Source organism: Halyomorpha halys, unplaced genomic scaffold (assembly GCF_000696795.3).
Source record: "Halyomorpha halys isolate HHAL.00 unplaced genomic scaffold, Hhal_1.1 Scaffold34.1, whole genome shotgun sequence".
In the NCBI taxonomy this organism is placed as follows: Eukaryota; Metazoa; Arthropoda; class Insecta; order Hemiptera; family Pentatomidae; genus Halyomorpha; species Halyomorpha halys.
Window position 1 is genome coordinate 1388270 of NW_027105031.1, and position 23005 is coordinate 1411274.

The following is a 23005-nucleotide window of genomic DNA, read 5'->3' on the forward strand; positions in this document are numbered from 1 at the left end:
ATATTATGTCTAAGTATTATTGATCAAGTACAGTAATTTAAGAAAAAAAAAGAATCATAATACTTAAGATGGTGTTATGATTCTGAAACGTTAAATTAATTTAATAATAATAATTAATTGTTTAAAACGAAGGTTTGGAATTTAAAGGAAAACATTTTCTTATCTTAGAAAACTTTAATAAAATAAAAATGTATTTATCCTCAATGAAAATTTGTTTTCCAATAGTCTTTCATCTGTCAATTATGCCCTTAAATTTAAAGTAATATATGTTTGAACTTTTAATTTACATTTCAGAACATTTGAGCAATAGTTTTTTTAGAGGGTATGATCATGGTAGCGTCTAACTTTAGAAAGGGAATATGAATTACTCTGGAATCTCTTGTTCTGTTTACAGAGGAAAGGTTGGAGACTGGACGATATAAGATAACAGCAACTTTGCAATCATATGAATACTCTTCGCTTTGTTTTAGAAACGTTTCAAATTTTCCTTATGGAACTGGTTCAGCAGGAAGTTTTTTTTTTCCTTATTTTTTTATATAACGCCTGATAAGCTTCATTCCATAGATATCGATGATTTACCTATCATATTGAAAATTTCGTGATAACAGGCAGTGATTTCCGGAGAATATTCTTTTACTCTTTTCTCAAATATTTGTTTTATATATTTTTTTATTATATTTGATGCTGTCCAGCTATAGAAAAATTGTTATTATGTTAATTAAAATACGTAATTAGTGTTTTCTTTAGCGTTTCTAATATCTTCAAGATATATATTTGATGAATGCGGAACATAACTTAATGCAGCAAAGATTTTATTTTATTAAGGATTATTTAAGAATCTTGCCTAGAGTTTCGTACAGTTTTCAACCTTTTTGCTATACTTAAAAATAATTTTTAGACTTGTAGCGATGCCGTTCTCGGTCTCAAAAAAGTTCGAAAAAAATGTTTTTTTACTTTATTTTCGAATAGTGTTTTACTATCAAAAACGTTATCTGGGAAGAACAAATGAAATGACAGTAGTAGCTTGAAACGTTTGAGTACCTGTAAGCAGCTGTAATTCAAACCGTTAAGATATCATTTGGAGTATCCATTTTTCAAATCTTTAGTCTTTTTGCAGATATATCTGTAATTCTCAAAAATAATGGATAACAAATTGAAGCCAATGCTGTTGCGTGAATGTCCGGTAAATGAGAGAGGAGACCCATTTATTAAAAAACTATAGCCAAAGTCCTTGGAAATCCTCCTTCCACTTGTCTTGTCCCTTGTATTTTTATTCTACTAGGTCTGGTGTAAGCCACTTTGGGTGGCTTAGAATTCAAATCATCAAATGCGTCACATTAAAGGTCTAATGAATAAAATTAATTAATTCTTCAATAAGGGGGATAAGGAATAAGGAGGCTTGTAAGAAGATCGGACTAATGCAAATCTCCATCCAGTGAGACAATTTGGTATGAGATAAGCTGAGTTTATGCATGCGGTTTGTATCAGACGGTGTTGTACAGTAAGATATCGCGCATCATAAGCGTTGTGGAAAGTAATTCCGTTAGTGCATTTCGATAAAATATTAGACGATAAATTTATCGTTTTACTATGGGAAACCATACATGTAGAACAGTTAATACACAGCGATTTAACGATTGGATACATTCTCATAAACGTTAGCTGCTATAGGACTTCATGAACTGATGTGGTATTTCTCTTATCTGTCGTCCTGACGCCAGAATCGCCACTTACCAGTTTCTCCAGTCTGTCTCATACTAAGGCTGTTTTGAAGTTAACCTTTGTTGACTACAAATGCGCCTCATAAGAAACGGAAAGTTTCATTGATGAAATTTGAGTAAGAATAATAAAATTAGAATAATCACTGTGAACCATCGTTTCGAAAAGCCGCGCTAATGTTCTTTTAACCCTTCCTTTTAATATAACTATTAAATATTAAGTTCTATCTATCGATGCTATATAATTCGATGTTGCAAGTATAACCTAACCTGAAAAATAAACAAAAAGTTATATTGTTGGTGGAGCAATTTTTACTATATTGATTCTGTTTACTTATTTTATGAACTTTGCACATAGTCCACTGGTAAATGTAAAACTTATCCAGAAAATTATTGCTAAACTAATGACGTTTCAGAGCACTAAGTGCAGGAATAATATCAGATTGAAAATATACTTTCTACACAAAAATGGCATATATTTATAATAAATAGCTTTTCCCAAAGAGTGGAAGGAAAGCAGAGATTCTATTACATATGAATAGCCTTGAAGGAGCGAAACATTAAGAAAGATATAAAGCCTAGACCAGGAGGCGCCAGGCATTAAGCAAATGGCTCGCGGGTGGTATGGAAGCCCTTACTGCTGGTTTGAATAGACAACCAGCTGCTTCCTCCTCCTCGTCCTTTGTGTCAGCAGCCCGAGGATATTTCCAGGAAAAGGCCCTTATGGATCCTTCATCTCCGCATCAAATAGTAAGGAGTTGGGATTCCGCACTTGAGCAGGATGTCTCAGCATACCTAATTTAAACCATCAATCTATATACAATGATTCACCTCATTGTGTACAATGATATATGCTTTACAAGATACAATAATGATAATACTCATCCCAGTTTCAGCTAGATGAGAATTGAAAAAGAAAAACATTATAAGATCATTTACATGTTAAAAAGACACATAAGAACTCCATGTTAGATCGAATGTATTGTCGATCTCCGATTTTAAAAATAATTTCAATTGGAGTAAAATTTAAAATAACTTATGAGGAATCAATTTTTAAATTTAATTATCTCAAATAGAAACCAGGATATAAATTAGGCAATTAGTTCATTCGAATCCTGGCTGACCGGGTTGAACTTTATTTCGTTGCTAACACTTGGGATGAATCTCAACCTTTCCACTCTGACTAGAATAGGTTGGTAACCTGTAGGATAATCGTCCTGTATGCCAGAAATAGCCTGGCAAAGGACCAAGAAGGACAAAAACAAAAAAAATCAGATTAGTAGTACCATTATATGTTATAAATATTATAATGAATCTTTGGAATAAAAACATACATTTTTATTTATATTGTAGAAAGATTGTCCGGGTGGCTATCAAGTAAGGTACAAACATAATTATTAGTAATCGACATTCCGGCCCACTCACAAGATTTCATCAGGTCTCAATAGGAAGAAGATACAGACATTATGAAATATAAGAAGAGCGCTTATTGTTTTTAAAAATTTATTTTCTGCCCTTTCTAGCTTACCAGCTGATGAATGAATGAAAAAACACTGAAAATACACGATATTTAACTTTATTTTTATCAAAGAAATGATGAATGAATAATACTGTCTGTAAGAAACCAAAATAAAATCTTTTTGATTAAAAAATTTTACGATTTCGTGTTTCAGCTTAACTTTGAAGTTATGATCGTCAGCTTGATGAGAAACGTAACAGTTGAATCGCCTAATTAAATGAAATTTGTGTATTGAATCCATCATTTTTTATGGAAGATAATCATCCCTTCTGTAAATCATTTATCACACTGCTTCTATATATACGCAAACTTTAAATGTGTGAAATGAAGGTAATTTAAATTTATATTAACCATGTTATTCAACTCTAACTTGAATCATGACGTTTATAGTATCCATTAATTTTTAAATACCTTTTTGTGGTAAACAACCGGAATGGATTACCTTGAATAATTGTTTTTAATTTGCTTGTTCAGTGATTGTTTATCTTTTTAGCTGTTTTTTTGCTTAATGTGTTTACTTTTTGCAAGAATAATACTTATAAATGCGTTTAACTATAAATGTTCGAGACAAACTTCACTGCTACACAGAGTTTTCTCCGAGATTATTAGAGATTACACACTTCTCTGATATTACCTGATCAAGTTGTTAAAAGAGATCGGGTATCGTGGTATAAATTAAAAACTGTGGTAAGAACATAGAAGAAAGTTTAACATTTTTTTTATTGTTTTAGTATCTTTTTGCTAGTGAAATTACATTTTCTAAAAACAATCCACTTTCTGAATATTTCTTTTGGGTAGTTAATTCCTATATTTTAAGATTAAAGATTTGTCTTTTGAGAATAAAATCTACCAGATGAAAAGTTTGTGAAGTATCCAGAAAAGTGTTCCAGAAAAGAGTAAGCGAAAGTTGATGAAATCTGATATGTTTACTTTACCACGTTTCCACTGATTCCTTTAATACTCCATATAATAATCCAACTTAGAGCCTAACTTGGAGGAGTCGTTTTGAAATATAGGATTGTCAGTTTGCGCCTGTGTTAGTGAAAGTAGTTGATCGAATTGATGAAATAGTTATAAGCCCAATAAGGTATTAGGACCAATTATCACTTTTTCAGTCACTAAAAATTTCATCAAAATCGGTTAGACAGTTCGATCGATTATACCTGAAAACAATTTTACTGAAGACAGAAATGGAACTAAGTCCATTGGTTATTTAGGGATATTGTCCGTTCACGCGGTTTTATAGAATTTTAAATACCGTCGGCTATTTCGATTCCCCGTTACTTTATTATTCTATTAATGGTTCAGTGCTCTGGTATTTAGAAGGAGGAGATCGACCGTTATTTCCTGCATTCAAAATAGTATCAAAGGATTTCTTAAAGTTACCCAATATGTCTAACAAGATTGGCTTGTAAGTTAAGGATTTCTTAATTAAGGTCAGAATACCAGATTCCCGTCGTTACGGTTCCCAAACATTTACGCAATCTGTCTATACGTTTTTACATTTATCAGAAGTTATTATTTTAAGATCTATTACTTCGTTCTAGAGATTTTTTTTAGTTTCATTCTTAAAGATCCGAAAGTAGCTAACATTTTTTTCTCTTTGGAAATATTAAGAGTTCTTAATGTAACTACTTTTTCTTACAGGTTCGCGTTTTCTCACTTAGTCTTTTTCAAAAAGAAATTACTGATCTCTTTATTATTATTCTTGACATTCATAACTTGTCAAAGTCTTCTGGAACCTCATATTAACTTTCTAAGATCTATCCATTCAAATCTATCCATGACTTCTAGCGTGAATCGATTTTTAATTAAAGAAATTTATAACTTCACCCAATCAAAATTATCTGAACAGAAATTGTTTTCTTTTCTCGTATATAGATCAATTTATTTTTTTATCGAAGTTTGGTGATTACTTGTTCGTGGCCTGATATCTTATGGTCAGGAGGGTTACTGTTTCATGTAAGAGATACTGATCTATTTCATGGTCGGAAAGTAGCACTAGGAACTATACTTATTTTTATGGTAAAGATAAATAATATAAGTCATATGTTTCGATTAAACTCTTTTGTTGTAAATCAAGGCATTATTAAAGTATTGGTGTACTAAAAGAAAGTAATCAGAATTGTAATAAGTTTCTTTTAATTTCCGTCTCATAAAATATTTTATGTTATCTATCGAAAGAGAATTATCAGTAGCCATTTGTCATGAGCCTGACCTTGGCCCTGACTCTTGGAGGTCGCAAAACAAGATCTGGTCCAAGCCTCGTCATCCTTTGACCCATGTCTCCGCTCCTTTGATTAAAATATTACTCGAGTCGCTTCCTTTCCTCTACCATTGTGTATTTATATTTATAGGTTGGACTGAAATAATTAGCTAAAACTGAAAAACGTAACATTGTACTCTTTTCTTTTTATTTTTTTCACAATTCTTAATCCAGAAATCGATGATGAATCGTGAAAATACACCGAACTCGGTACGCCAGAAGTTTCATGAGAAACGCTTCTGTAGTTCTGGAAAAAGAAGAGCCGGTACAAACACTGTACTAAGACTTATTTGTCATTAGGTAATAATCAAATACCTTTTTTTTGGACTCAGGAGACCCAAAATTTATTAAGTAAGTGTAATAACTATATAGTACTTATTTGCATATTTTCTCTATCGGTTGTTATTCTTGAGAATTAAAGTATGTATATGTACTACAGTATTTTGATTTAATGTGATTTTATATAAATGCAGTTTTTAGGAGATTATTTATCTAATTTTGTCAGGTGTGAGGTTCGAAATGTATCGGTGAGGGGATTCTTCGGTGTTGTAAGGTTGGAGAGGGTATTCCGTTAAGGCAAGCTATAAAAGAATCCTTAACTGAACTCTATGTAGTTCTAGGAATTGTTATTAAATTCAATCCCTTTTTGTTTATGAGCGTTGAGAGAATGTAGAAAATTGGCGGTGAGAAGTAAAAATATTATTTGAAATTCTCCTTGTTGAGGTATCGTAACTCGTCAAACTATAAACGCAGTTATATATAGTAGTTACGTAGGGGCTTCAGGCAATACAGATTTCTTCCAAGAATTGATAGGAGCTGCCATAAGATGTTCTGGTTGATGCCAGTAAAACAGAACAAGCTCTAACGGACCTAGGCATAACTGGGGACTTATAAGTAGGTTGTGGACTAGAATAATTTATCTTCTTGGTCAGTGTAGGATGGTATAACGTACTGGTAATAAAAGTATCGTAGAAATAAATGGGGTCCTTCAGTCCGCCTTATGAGATACGAAAATCTAGCAGTCGTATTCAAAAACAGTTTTTCTGTCAGTTTTTATCGAAACATTTTCTTCCTCTCCACCGCATTTTTAGTCGATCCTTCATTTCCCTTCCCCAAGATAATGAGATCCGATTTAATTGAGGTATTAGATCTGATTGGTTCTGAAAATGGGAAATGGAAAATCGAGAGCGAAAAGCAGACTGTCCTATGTTCTTCCCAACTTCTTTCTGTGTTCTCCCAGAACAAAAAAGGAAGGTCATGGGTCTAAAATTATTTATTGTTACTTCTTATAAATCGATTGTCTGAAAGCAAGTTTTCATAGTGCTGAAAGAAAGGAAACAAATGCGTTGTTCTAAGTGGGTGAAAACTGACTAAATTAACAATAAGTTTTACCTATGTAAATTAACCTGACTAAATTAATAATAAGTTTTACCTATGTAAATTAGCTTATTGTTAATTTAGTTAGCTTAGAACTTTTTATCCTTTCTAAAATAAACTGAAAACCATTGAAGTGAACTTTTTATGAATTGTCAACATCCTAAACTTTTTTTTATTTATTGATAGATATTACAATCTGCCACACAGTTGTGGGCAATATGCAATAGTGATGAATGACCTCATACATACTAAAATAAATAAATGAATGAAAAAAAAAACTCGTGAATGAAAAACTCTCAATGAATGAAAAAAAAACTCAATGAATGAGAAAGAAAAAAAAACTCTCATCCTAAACTAAACATATTTTTAAATAGTTGCATTTAATCTTTTCATGGGATATACTTTAACAACTAGTATTTGTATTAAATTGTTGCTAGTAAAATCTAATCCTCAACATAGATTTTTAAATGGCCTATTAAAGATTATAAAAATTTGATGTAATAACAACTAGTTGTGAATTGAAGTTTTAAATAAGAAGATTTAGTGTTTATATTAAAAGATTATTTAAAACCAATCTTAAAATCATTTAACTTAAATAACGTTAATTGAACTATTGCTTAGACGGCATGCTATTTAATTAGTTACTGACATGTTTTATTAAAAACTATTTATGAAGAATATTGAAATATTGTTCCATTGAACTTCGTCTCAATTGGAATTAGGAATATTTTTGGGGGGCATGGACGTTAAGCTACGCGATCTAAATTTTTCAATAGAGCAATTTCAAAACATTCTACATTTCTTACTTAATTTTGTTATTGTTCCATTATTATAGGTTAATATATTTGAATTATGGTTCTAAGCGAATTAGCATTAAAAAAACCCACTAAATAATCAAAGTAGCATTATGCCCAATATTCAAATTGATTTAAAAATGTTGGCTTGTTACATTCTTTCCTTAGTTTATTAATGAATTTTAATACTATCTATTGTTTTGTTCTATTAGAAAATTATATTTATTTAATTTTACTGATACTTGTCATACTATCAATATGCTTATGTTCCATTTTTTTTTTTTTTTCAGGTGAGTTTCAATTTCTCTCTCTATTTGGTGGATTATGAATATTTTAATCTTTCATATGCTTGGATGGGTAAGTGTCACAATAATTATAATATTATATTTTATATACACAGTGTAATGTCGATAACCTGAACTCCGAACACCCCTCTAATCCAAACTAGCGTAAAAAAGAAATAATAATAAAATAAAATAAAGAATCATAAATCATATCTTATGAAGTGTTGATAGTCGGCCATAGATTAATATGTTGAGAAGATGGTCGAGGGTGCAGTTAGCAATAAAACGCAAATAAACAAAAAAAATATTTTAATATAAGAATAAATATTTTTTTTGTTTATTTGCTCACCTCAACCCTCCCCCCAACCATCTTCACAGATAAATCATTTCAATCACTATCGGTAGTGAACAACAGAGAGTGATATACAGTGGCTGCAAGTCCTTCTCTTTACTACGTCGGAGACAAGTTTCCGCAGAAGTCTCAGTAAAAAAAAAAAAAAAAAAACTTACTTCTTTAAAATAATTTTAATAACTCTAAAAACTAAAAGTAATAACTCCCAACTATCCAATTTCTTTAAAAATATGTAAACAAATTAAATTAATAGAAATATGTAATTATGTAGATTCATGTTGAATTTTTTTCTCACCATTTTTCCTGGTACTTTCGTTAACTTTTCAGTAATCCGAACCCCACTCTGCAGCAATTAGTTCGGGTTACACTGTATATATTAGTATAAATAAGTTATAAGTGGGTGCCTTAATAGATATGGAGTTGTGGCACTAACTCCAAGGACCCGGATTCGAATCCGGGTGTAACAGATAATTATTTATTCCGTTTATGTAGTCGTGATACAACCCTTTGGGTCCGGGAAGCCTTAAGGTTTGTCCCCATAAAACATGAAAAAGTTCAAAGCCCCAAAATGTGATTTTCGGCTAAGCTGCGGATATCCTAAAATAATTTATACTAGGCCTAAAAAGTTCTAGTGTATTTTATATTTTTCGAAAACGCTATCTCAAAGGCTATAAATATTGATAAATAAAAAATACCTATGTTAAATAAGAGAAAATCTAATTCAACCATCAAATATTATTAATTAAAAATAAAATATTTTACATATATATTATATATATTTTATTAGTCCGTAAGAAAAATTTGAAAATGTGCTAAAAAGAAGAAAAAATAAAATTCAAACAACGCAAGAAGAAAAATCAGGTTTTAACAGTCAAATGTAGTCGTTGGAACAAGCCATAATTGAATTATGGAAGATAAATATTATTTCTGGCCGTGTTAACCTTTCATTCATTTAACACAATGATAACAGACCATTGATATAATAGGGAATCACAACACTTAAAAATATATTTTAGATTCCACTCCAAGGCGAAGGATAGTAATGTTTTGTTATAATTAGTTATAAATAGTTAAAGTTAAAATATAGTCTTTTTATTACAACTTAATATGATTATTGATTATATATTTAATCTATAATTGTTATTTAAACATCGAAAGATATATAATTTTCGTTAAAGATATAATTTCTATTAAATCTTGTTGAAATAAAACTCCCTAAGTCGCGGTAGAGCGAATTGCCGTGGATCAGACGAAAAATGAAACGCATCCCCTTCAATTCATAAAATATTTAAAAAATAAAAAAAGGATATGTTTCACTTAATGAAGTGAGATCTTTCTTTAAAAAAAAGGCAAACATAGCATCCTTAATTTTTTTTTTTAAGTTTACAAAACAATTACTGATTTTGTACTTCATATTTATGCTAGAAAAACTGATTCTTTAATGAACAATTTAATTTTTAAATCTTTCGTTTACACAACCACACTCTGTACTCGTTAATTTGGTGGAAGCTGGAGATTGAGAGCCCGATTTCAGACAGTACTCGATCCTTCATTTGCATTCTTGATTCTGATTGGTTTACAACCTCCTTAGTGCCACTATCATGGAAAAAGTATTCCCTCCTACGCTGTTACAGCTAGAAAACAGAAAATTTTCCGTCAGTTGGTTTCTGGGAACATGAATATGGGGGTGTTTTTTTTATAATTAAAGTTATAAACATTAAAATTATTAACGGAAAATTTTTACAAGAATTTAATTGAATAATTAGTTCTATGATTTATTTTATTTCTATTTATTACATTGAGACTTATGTTTTATGTACTTTTGTTCGAAAGTTTCAAAGTTCTTTTATCCGAAAGCATCAGCACGTCACTTAGGCACTAGGACTTGATAGGTTGAAGTGGAGAAGCTTGCTCCTTGTCTATTTTAAGGACTCTAATAGCCTTTAAGACTAGAGACCACTACTCTTTAAATCTTCGTAGAACAGAATGAATAAGAGTTTATTTATAGAAATTTTGAAAATATAGATCTACGTCAAGAGACATAAGATTGTTGGCTACTTAGCATAAAGCGTTTAGCATTTTTCAGTTGTCACTGTGGAAGAGTAAATTTTCCATACTGAAGCTTATCTGAATCTACTTGTTCCAACAAAAGGTAACTGCCAAATGTTTCAACAATAAGCATATATTACTCTTCCATATTAGCATATATCCCTCCGCAGTTTGGGGTCGGATTCATTTGTATTAAATACAACGAAAAAATACTATTACTACATGAAGAAAAAAAAATTATTGAATGCACATGGATTTATTTATTTTATCATTATAATTATTACTTATTGTATACGTTTATCACGAACGAAAGGGTTAATGGTCAGTAACGCATTGACATAGTCGAAAGGGAAATCTTTAGATGGTTCTATGGATCAGTAGGCATGAATGGTGCGATTCAGGGAATTCATTGAGCTCTTCACACTTTATATTGATCGGTGTGTGTTCTCAGTTTTTATTGCGCGAACGGTTGGTCCTATTTGACCCAAAAAATAAAGAAAAGTGGGGCATCAGCATAAAAATGGTCCTGCATCGTTTTATTAAAATCCATCAACTGGTTTCGTGTCTATGTTAAGAAATATATGTATATATTTAATTCTGCCAGATATGTCGTTTTTTCTTTATTTCTACATCATTTTTTTAGTTTCTTATTATATTTCTTCTGCATGAATTGAAATAAATTCTTTCTCTGATTGTCATACTGCGAATTGATTTCTATTAAAATAAATATTGAAATTAAAATAGATACCGATCCAGTTATAACAGCCAGCTTATTTCTAACAGTTCAAGAGTTAATTCAGATAAAGAAAGTATATATAAATTGTATAAGTGAAGAGATTGTACGGTTTATAACCCTATATTTTTTATCATAAATATTATATAGAATTTTTTGGAGTCATAATTCTAACAAGGTTTTCATAAAATATTTTGAAGAGAAAAAAAAAATGATAATATTTCTGATTCAAAAATGGGTTTTAATGTTACATAGGAACACACACCTGCGAAATTACTTAGATTACTTTTACCGACATATTCTTTCTTAATTAAAAGTTAAAAGCCTAAAGGAAGAACGTTTCCAGAAATATAACTCGAAATTATTATTTCTTAACTAGTAATTCAAGAGCAATAGGCGTCCTGAATGGACAAACTACTCTAGTAGGAGTATTGTAGCCAGCTGATCAAAGTCATTTTGAGAAAAAGATACAACTCAACTCAGAATATTTTTACTTTGTGTGTATTTGTTAAGATAAAATCTCCAGGTCTGAGCAACCTAACATACAAACCAGGCAGTGGAAGCGAGAGGAAGGTGGGCGGGCAACGAGAGAGTCATGAAATCTTCATTAAACCAGTCCTACAAGCCTTTTGTTTGTATTATTGTGTATCTTGGTTAATAAATACAACTTTTAAATACCTAAAGCACTTATTTATTACTTATAAAATACAGAATGTAAGTAAACTGAAAAATACGTTGAACAAAACATTTACCATGCGAGTGTGGTTATATCCCGCCTTGTACAAACAGCGGTTATGAACTTAACAATATTACAAGTATGGCCACATTCTCCCTCACTAGTGCCAGCGGCGAGTAACCGAGCGGGGAAGTGAACAGTGAGACTAGAGCTTGTTTGTCAAGAATGGATGTTTGTGTCTTCATTAGGCGGTGGTTGAACATCAGGATATGAGACAGAAATTCCGTCAATTTCCTTGACTGATCTCCAATGATGAAATACTGGTTTGAGGCGATATATCAATACGTTCTGTAGCTCATTCGGTAACGAAACTCTCCATTTTTTAGATAACTCAAAAAATGGTCCATCGTAAATGGACTGAATGGGCTTCCTAAGTCACGCCTCAAGAAAACATGGGTAGCTGACGAAAGCTGTGGGTGACCAAAGATGTTTAATCGGTAACGATGTACTGATAGAACTGGACGAAGAGTAGATAGCATAGTGTGGGTGTAGGCATTAAGCAGCTCCATAAACATGAGTGGCAGAATATGCACCCAATCTCCTTTTATGTGGCCTTTTAATGACTTAAAATGGCGATGACACCTCTCTGTTTTTGCATTTATTTGGGGTAGTATCGTAAGAGGGTGTCCTAATATGGCCAATGTAAGTCAGATCTGCAAATATTTTGGCCCTAGATACAATTTAGAAGGACTAACTTGTTCATAGAAAATTTGAGCCAAGTTACAACTTGAACCATTTGCCGATTTCAAAATATTATCGAATTTAAAATCTCTTGACTTGTAGTGTAGGTCATTTTCAGATATTAAAATAAAGGGAATATAAAATTGGACTATTAATTTCCTCTCATAAATCTTTCCTTTTCTTCACAAAATGAATATTAACCGACTTTCATCTCTCTAAATGTAATCTACTCAAGTATTGTTTCAAATGAAGTTTTGAAAGTGTAAGTCAATTATAAATTATCGTTTACATTCTCATACTTCATTTTGTCTGTCCTATTTAACGATGACATTCATATGTTTCAATGGAATACGTATGACGTATAGGTAAATAGTGGAGTATTAAATTGTCAATCAATGTAGTTAATGTCTCTTGGAGATCTGGTTTATCAATACAGCTGTCGATTTGCTCATAACCTATCAGTCTAATTTTGAAATAATGGTATTTCCGTCACTCAGCTTATTTCTTGAATGAGATCTCTGAAACTACAATATTGAAGGGAAAGGTTCTACTCACAGCGAATATCAGCGGTTATATGTAACACACGCCACACGTATGGCCATAAAATTGTGTATTTAATCTGTTTCCTACTTCAGTTTCTTTGTATTGAAGGAATGGGTTCAGTTTACGACTCGTACATAAATTCACCGTTGTTAGTTTGAGGTTTTATCTCACTTTCGAGTTTATTCTATGTTTTATGTAATGGCTATGTTTTTCTTTACTCAAGGGATTTTAAAAATAAATAAAACATCTATAAAATATAAAATATCTTATAAAATTAATACTTTTAATATGTAAGTAACTTATATTATTTCATGTTTAATATTAGATAAAAGTATATAATTACACACCATTTTCTTTTACGCTTCGAATAATTTCTGAAAAAGTACATTAAAAAATATTTAAAAAAAAGTTACATAGTCTGAAATTTGTATTTTAATTTTAAATTCATTTTTGATCTATTTTATGCTATGATCACCTTAGTAAATAAATTATTTAATTAACATTTAAAATTGAGGAAGGTATTAATGAAGTTTACAATAATGATAAAATGGAAGATTAATCAAAACATCAATATTTTTATCCCAATTTTTTTTTGGCAAAGTCAAAATTTAAAAAAAAATTCAGTAGAGTACTAAAAAATTATCTTCTTTATAATTCAGTTATGGAACTTTCTATCCCAAAGCTGGTTGTACATTTGAAACATCCTTTCACTTGCTGATTGAACTTTCCACCTTTACATCCTTTGTTTTATGTTGGCAATGCCTAGGAACCTCCGTTCCTGTCAATGTATTTTAATCCATTTTCGTTGGCTGTGAATCGTTTAGTAATTTTAAAGCTGAATGATTTATAAAAAAAATTGATCATATATTATCAGACTAATTTTTAGTATTTACCACTTTGATCTCCTTACGTATTAACCCTTACATTCTTATATTTAATTTCCTAATACTTTTTTCGATAATTACAACAATAAATCAGCTCATAATTTTGGACTAACGTATTCTTAATTTACACATTTATACTCTAATAAATTGACCTTATTTGTTTGTTATAGTTATTTTGTATGCTAAACAAAAAACTATAGGATTGGTCACACATATTTTTCACTTTGCATTGGTTTATAAGTTTCAGTCCATTCTCAATCCTGAACAAAAACCTGTTTACAATTCAAAACTTAAATAATATAGAAATAACAATTAATATTTAGAAGTACACAATTTTTCAAAGATATATGAAATAGGTTTAATACAGTTACATTATATTTGAGATGTTTTGTTGCTGTAGAGAAACTTTTGTTCCACACCTTTTTAAACTTCAATTTAATAATAATATAAGGCGATTGTTTGAAGTTACATTATTTATTTGTTATTTACATTATATATTATTATGAAACTTAAATAGTTTTCGATTTTTTGTGAATGTGCTATCAGTTTTATTTATCACGAAAAAGAAATCTTCCTCGACTTTAACACACTTACGCATTTAACATGGTTGTGTGAATACTCCTAATTTGTAAATAGTGCATTTAATATACTGTTTAGGCTTTGATTAAAAATATATACAATAGTGTATTTATTTTGGTAATTTGTTATTTGTGAATTACGAATAAAAATTATATCCTCATACCATATCTTTTTATTCTTAAAATATTATTAAATTACTAATTAATTTTTATTCGCGGATGAAATATTTCCTAAAAAAACCTGAAATACATACTAATCAATATAAATATGCTTATAACTAACTTTTTAACTCTTATTTAGTAGCTGTATACAATACGTGAAGTATGTACTCCATGTTGAATGAAAAATAATTTCTTGAGAATTATTTCAACTTTAAGTTTCGATTTTTAACAGAATCGTGAAAATGTATGAATTCAGAAGCTTCCATAATAAAATTTATTAAAAATAGTTTATAAAAAGTAATGTAATATTGATGTACATTTTCTTTCTTACAACACAAGGTTTGGTGAACTTGTTTTATTTAACTTAGATCCGATTTACTAAATGTATTATAATGTACAGCTGTAAATAGCAATAAATAAATATTTTAAAAAAATGTTTTATTTATGGTTTTGTTTGCTTTTCCATTTTCTAATTCTAATTCATATTCTAAAAGCTCCGTTAAATTTTAGCAGGTCAGACAAAATTTAACGGAGCTTTTAGAAATCAGCTAGTTCGTATAACAGTATCAGGATTATAATTACAATTAAGAGCAAGATATATTATAATTATTTGTTAAATCTAATACATACTGTCGATTCTAAAACTCGATAGGCGGGGGTGGGAGAGTTTCGCTATCCTGGTTCCTTCACCCAAGGGAACCAATTGTCCCAGTGAGTACCGTTAGCCAGTCCAGTTCTACATTACTCCTTCTCCGTTCTGGTTCTTCATCTCAAAAGGATTCTCTAGTCGATTCCTAGATCAAATGAAGAGTTTAGATCTTGAGGGTACCTTGTAAAATTATAAAATATTGAGAAATGGAATGCCGTTTTACAATTTGTGGCAAAGCAGAGCGATAAGTTCAAAAAACCTGTCTCGGAAAAATTCGATTTTAGAGTTCCTACCCACGATTTAAAAGATTAAATCAGTTTTTTAAAAGTAATCTGTAAACTCTTCATTGTAACAGCAATAACATTATGAACAAATAAAAAGTAAAAATTGGCCTTAAACATTTAACTTGAAATAAACAAAATTACACTTAAATCACTATTCAGGGGTATCTGGAATACATATATTTTTTCTGAAAATTTTTTTTTCTAAGGAGAAGGTCAAGAAGGAAGAAAAAATAATGATAAATATTTATTTATTTTCCACGGACGTTTCGACTGTAGGTTTCATCATGGCTGTTAGGTAGGAATGTAAACAGAGACCATTCAAGTGAGCTCATTTGTGGAGGTAAAATCTAACAATTTTATGAAAAAAATTAACAGTGAGTTATTGAGTCCTTTTTATGATTTTACTTCGTGAAGTTCCATTTGGTTCCATCAAAGCTTCAAAACTTATGCATATTCATCTCCGAAGTTTTAAACATGATTTAACAGTAGTTAAGAGGTTAGTAAACTCCAACATCAGTACATATCACAGTAATTTTTTCTTACTTATTATAAGCCTTATGGTTGAACTTGCATAATTGGATTCGTTGTCAAGCATTTCTTAGAATAAGTTATGTTTAACAACTGCCGTTAGGTTTTGTGCAGGAATAATGATTTGACTTAAAATGATAATCCATCAGTTTTCTCTTGATGAAAATGCAAGTAGAGGATGGAAGAACTAAATGGGCAAGGGTGGGACTAAAGACAACTAGTTCTTTCCGACTGTGCCACATTTATTTTGTAACAAAAAAAAAATCGGGTTGGATCATAGATACCATCATCTCTTTGTATCATCGTTTTCCAAGTTATATTTTGTTTAACTGGATAACTTCATACTTTTTTATTACATAATAAGAAATTACGTATTAAAAACAACTTTCAAATTTTAAAAACAGCTTTCTATAATTTAAAAATATAAATTTTCCCCTGCACATTTAGTTTTTGTTTTATTTTTCCCCGAATTCCGTTATTTTACTAAAAAAATAAGAGGTTGGTTGTTACTTATAAAAAGGTATTATTTGTTCGAAGATTATGTGGAAGTTTCTCATAGTAATGTATTGCTCTGGATCAGTCATGCATATAAGAAATTTATTTTGTACCAGAATGGGACATTGCGTTTGTTTAGAAATCTTAGACTGAAATGATTTGCAACATTTTACTTTGGATACTGAGTTATAGAGATTTTTCATTTGTTATGTCCGCAAAATGAGTTTGGTCCAATTACATCAAGTTTAATTTTAAATTTATTCATTTTTTTTTTTCACTTTTATTTTTTCTCTTCTAATTCTTTTTATGTAACAATTTAATTATTTTATTTTATATGATGTGATATGATCCATTTTATCATTGTCTAAAAATATGACAGAAGGTAATAAATATTATACAAAAAAAAATTATAATGAACTAATTGTTTGTTATTTTAAAAACATCATTATCAAATAATATTTTCTGTAGTTTATATCTAATTGGTTTTATAAAATGTTTTGTTAGAAAATAAAGTCTAAATAGATTTGTATTTCTGAAAGAATATTTTATTTTTGTCCGAATCCTTCATTTGACCAATTTGGTTAATAAGCCATTTTTTACAACCGGTAACATCCAGGAATTAAAAAAAAAGAAAAAAAAAGAAGGAACATTAACTAAAAAAAAAAAGCGATTGGAATAAAAATTAGAAGACCAAAACCTTTTATTTTTTTTAATATGCGTTTTTTCTCGTTTTGATTCCTTTGACATGTAAATATAAATTGATGTTACAGTTGATTGGCTATATCTTATTAAAGGGATTATGCTATCCATACCTTTTGCATCTATGAATAATTTAAAATTGAACTGCATTTGTGATCTACAGGTTTTTCCCAATTTGACATAGCCGTTTTAATACTGGACAACATGCATTTTAAATCAGAGCCTTTTCCTTTATGAAATTATTTTTTGTTAGGTGTGTGAAGATATTTTGTCGTTGACCGGTTGTTTCATTATCTTTGCTATTCTTACTCGCTACGCCCGATCAATTATTAAAATAATATTAAAATTTTTGTAATTCCAATGACCAATTAAATCATCTTGCAGTTAGCTCTAATAGATGTCACTGATAACTAAAATTTTAAAAATGGAAATAGATTAGTATGCTTTCCCTCTTCCCTTCATTTATTGAATTATTGTATCAGTATTACTTTAATAAATGAAGGGGAGAGGATATATCTAAAAAGTTATGAGGAAATTTTTAATTTAATTAAATATTACATTATGTACTATATCAACAAGATCTATTTATACAGCCATTGATTGATAAATAAAACATTTTTTTTTCATTCTTTATTCGGTAAGATTTTCATACCTTAACTGTCATTATTATTATAATATTCTTATTAGCATGTAATTATATCTTTATAACTCTTATATAAAATTCAGTTATTTTATATTTTTTGTAAGTTATTAAAATGTTTACCGTTTGGGGAAAAAGTTGAATTGTATTTAAATTTTCCGTTTTAATGTTTTCGCGTTCTCTACATCAGTTAATTCATTTATTTATTTTGAAAATGTTTTATTGTAATTTTTTACCTTTGGTATCGATGAATTTGAAAATCCAGAGTTTAGTTCACAACGTGGTCAGAAAACTGCCATTTGCTGTGATATAAATATGGCGTTGTATTAGGTCCAGGGTGATGTACTGTTTGTTTTTTGCTGTAGACACGGGATGTGCTGTTTATATGTCTCTAATTTTGTCACTTTCTGTCTTGACAATTGTTGCGTTAGCTAAACGTTAACTGTTGGTCTGAGGGTGCTTGTATTGAGAATAATAATAGATTTGTTTATTTCAGTGAGCCCTTTAGATATTACATATTATCAGGACTCAGTATTTACGTAACCGGTTCATGGTTTATATAAGCATTGCAAAATAAAGTTTGGATTTTTTTTGCAGGACACTTAGTGATACATAAAAAACTATGCTATAACATTAACTGATGTTTTGCAAATTTTTGGTTCGGTTCCTTTTTGCTAAATATGGTTCAAATGATCTTTATGATTTGTTGGGAAGTTTTCAACTGGAAGTTCTTGGATATAATTTAATCATTAGAATTACTTGTTATGTTACTGTCATTTGTTCGAACCGATACGATATAACACAAATGTGCTATATTCATTTCTGAAATATTCTGCCTTGCATAAATCAACAAGTGGTCGAAACCATAATTACTACATGCCCCAAAATTAGTTAATACTAAAAACACTTTGAGCTGTGTTACTAAAGTAATGTGCATATCAAAACTTAACTAGTAACAGAATGTACGTAGCACGTTTGTTCCCTAATGTTTCGAAAAATGTGTCACTTTAATTATAATGAATCCGTTTAGTCAGGAAATATTTTTTGTTTAAACGGTATTTTTACTGAAGTTACTTCGTTACATAATGGTAGTTTCAGTGAAAGTTGAAGCATGATTTGATAATTGATCGCTGTTGGCTATGGTAATCCGTCAAATAACCATGGGATAATAAGAGTAAACCACGGAGGTTGACAGTGGATCCTAGCATGGAGGTTCCAGTAGAGCGACCATCCTGACAGCGGACTTCCTCACCGCAGATCAGCTCTAGAGGACAGGCGACGCCTCACCTCACACGTTACGGGCAATTAAAATTCGTGAGGTTGTTCACCTTCTGAAGGACTTATGTTCCTTTCAGTGGATGACACTGCTCAATCCTTAATTGTGGTAGTTAGATCTTCCTTTTACGTTATGCAAAAAGGACAGACCAGGCCATTACAGATTTGCCAAAGCTAAATCTGCTAATAATGAATATTTAATAGATTTCCAATGGTGGTTGAAATTTATAAATGGTCTCCGTGGTTGTGTAACATAACAAATTTATAACTGGCCGTGCCACGCCATTTTATTCCCACTAAAGTTGAACGTCACTTGACTTGTCATATATATTAAATGCGAAGAACAAAATAAACATCAATAAAAAAAAGTATGCCAAATACATGGGTCGGTATAGCTTATTCATCTTTTTCGAAAGTATCTTTTTCTGAATATTTATTTTTATTGCATATGTTATTGTCTACATTGCCAGTTTAATTATCTATCTTTTGACAATAAATAATATCTACAGAACAAGTCGTTGTCCAAGATGTAGCTAGAAATGTGTTTTTCGAGTCTACGTACTGCAGCACATGCGCCAAACGCACAGTGGGAAAACATTTTTAACTAACTCATTGCAGTAAATGAAATGGACGTATAAAATTGTCGGGATGGATAAGGAACAAATTACTAAAATGTCCTTAGATTTACATATATACATTTTTTTTAAATTAGGCAATGTTTTGTAAAAAAATAATTAAGAATTAATTATCATGTTCTACCATGGCTTCTAATTGAACTTATATAACAGCTTCCTTTAATTAGTTAAGAGTGTCTTGCGTTTCCAAAAGAGGGGCTTCTTAAGTCTTGACAGTCTATTCAATATTGTTACTAATTTTTAATTTCGTTCCATTCCCTCAGTTATTTATATTTGATGTTAAATGTTGAGAAATAAAAATAGTGCAAAGCATTTGCGTGTTTAGAATGAGACTTTTCGGTAGAAAATACTTAATTATAATGACAATTAAGAATAAATAACAAAGAATTACATTAAAAAATATATCATTTTCTAAAGTAATTACTATTATTATTTATTTACAGATTAATATGACTATATCAGTGGGTAGCTACCCACTAGCTAGTAATAGTGTTTAAAATTTCTATTTATACTAAAATAATTTATAAAAATAGAATAAGTTGAAGTAAATATCCAGATGTTAGCCTCCTGGACCAATTTACTTTAAAGATAAGGTAAAATAAAGCTTTTCATTTGATAGCTTCATAAATGTTAGGATTATTTTTTACAACGTTTAAAATCCATTCACTCCATCTTCATTTTCGAGGATTCGATTTCTTTGGAAGATTTTTTCAATAAAGTTATAAGGTAGAGCAGATAAAGGGTTCCATCTAAAAAAAGTTAAAACTTTTTAAAACGAATTTTGATTGTAAAGTGTTTTTATGACCTAATCCGACTAGTGCTAGTAATAAATATAACAATGATTCAGTCTTTAATCCACAGTGAAGGCTCTTTTGTGCCAAATCTGAAAATATGTTAAATAAATCAAAGATAAGACACTGTTTTTTCTTACACTTGAAATTTTTAAAGAAATATTAGTTATGATCTATTTTAGAAGGAGCTCGTCACATATCTACCGACTTTAGGACAAACTATGGTTTTGCTAAACAAAGTGAATGTTGTCACTTGACTGCGGACATGTGCTGTTTTATTTCTTTTTATTATAAAATTCATCGGCATATACTAGACAAAAAACTATTTTTTGTCATAGAAAAAATAAATCTACAGTAAAAAGTTGTCATCTATGTCTCAATTAATTTTTGGAGAGTCAAAAACCTATGAAAGAGGGTGGCTTGTTGGTAAATTGGTCTGCAATTAAAATTCTTAAACAAATGTATTTTGTTTATCGTATAAGAAAAAGAAAGTATTGTAATCGGATAAAATTTACAATGTGCTTTCCACAGCCTCCTGACTCCAAAAACATTTTCGAACTAAGTCGTTAGTAGTAACCTATACTTTCATTCAAAATCTATAAATTCCTCACCACTACCAAGGTCATAATCGAACCATTAGGGAAAACATTGCTAACAAATTTTATATTGAATTTTGCACTCAAAGCGATTAGGAATGTAATATAAGATATTAAAAAAAAAAAAATTATTTTATTTGTTCAGATCAACTATTTCATTTTTTTATATGTAAAAAAGACAAAAAAGCCTTTTGAACATTGAAAGTGTAATTTTTGAAGCATTGAATGTCATAATCGAATTTCTGCCAAAATTATCTCGGAGAATTTGTAGCCTTGTTATTTTTAACACAATTAACGTTGTAATCCGTTTATCCCTCATGTGTCAGTGTTTGCTCTCATGTGGCATGGCTAGTAGAATTTCACGGTGTTTTTTCGTAGCTAAGGGAAATTAGTATTAATGGCTACCTTTTAGAGGTGTAACTTTTCATCATTAACCTAGAAGGGCTTTTCAACGATGCTTTGGTTTTATTCATTCTTAGCTTTATTAGTTCAATTTTCTTTTTCCTTGTGTTTTAGATGGCTTCATTTGTATTTATTTTATCACAGGATACGTTTACGTAAAATAATTAATTAATAATCATCATAAAATTTGATTAAAATCTTCTATTTCGAACCAAAGACTTTCGAGCATTTTGTATTATTGCTAAAGTAACGCAACATTCCTTGACTATTAAATTCCTATCCAATCAAAGTATACTCTTTTGGTATCTGGCTTCTCAGATCTGCGCGTATTTTGAATCAATACGTAATTCTTCTTGGAGGCACCTTATTTATCAATTTTACCTGGGTTCGATTTCATCAAATTGGTTGGTTTCCTAAATCTTGGAGGTCATTGAAATTATCCCTTGATTTTACTTTAAAACCTTATTCGCCTACTAAGGCTTTTTTTAACACACGCACATACACAAAAGCAAAGCAATATCTAATTCAGATATTTCAATTAATAGGTTAAGATAACTTCAGATTCAGTAGCGCACATTAAAAATTTTAAGATTTTTAATTTGTATTTGTAAAATATTTAGGTACACAGATTAGGAGAATTTGATTTAATTTTTTTAGGTATTAAAATTATAAATTGCACGTAATGTGAGGATTTCTTTTCCCAATTTACTCAGCTGTTTCTAACCTTTTGTGTCTAGGTAATATATTGACCTTGTTGAATTATAGTATTTGAAGATGTTAGTTATTGTGATTAATTGAAGATATTAGTCATTTTGAAATGTATCCAAATATAGCCCGCTATGTTTCAGTTAAACTAATTTTATAGGTTAGTTATGTATTATGCGTTTTCTTTTTTGTTGTTTTGTTTTTTACAATACTGTTGAGTAATAGCTCCCTCCTGCATTTCACCGGAAGCCTTAATGAATCGGGTATTAACAATAAAAAATACCTTTCAATGAAAATATCTTAATCTCTAATGTTCTAACTGTTAAAACGTAGTGCAATTTATACCTCGAGTGTAAAAAAAAAAAAGTCATAGATTCGTTTTGTTCTACTGAATTAATGGGACCGAATTAGTAACTGGATAGAGGGTTGAAAAAGGATCATATGTCAGGTATACCATACTTTAAGATCATCATACTATTTTTCATTTTGTTTTTATGCATGAACTTATCATTATTTTGATTCATAATTGTACTGCATATAAAATCATAAATTATAGAATTTAGATATATGTATATATAGTTGACCGTTAAAATTGATATATAAGAAGATGGTCAGGGTTGCGGTCAAAAG

At 29.9% G+C, this 23005-nt stretch overlaps 1 protein-coding gene across 9 annotated transcripts in view; it reads left to right on the forward strand.

Moving 5' to 3' along the window:
• trc (Serine/threonine-protein kinase tricornered) overlaps window positions 1-23005 on the forward strand; it is a 334990-nt gene that overhangs the window by 137614 nt on the left and 174371 nt on the right. Inside the window, exon 1 of one of the 9 annotated variants that reach the window (XM_067047840.1) lies at window positions 8013-8031. The exons of the other annotated variants lie outside the window; for them this stretch is intronic. Coding sequence (XP_066903941.1) covers window positions 8028-8031 — 4 coding nt within the window. The 5' untranslated portion in view covers window positions 8013-8027. Of the gene's footprint in view, window positions 1-8012; window positions 8032-23005 lie in introns of those variants that run through there. 9 annotated transcript variants of the gene reach the window in all.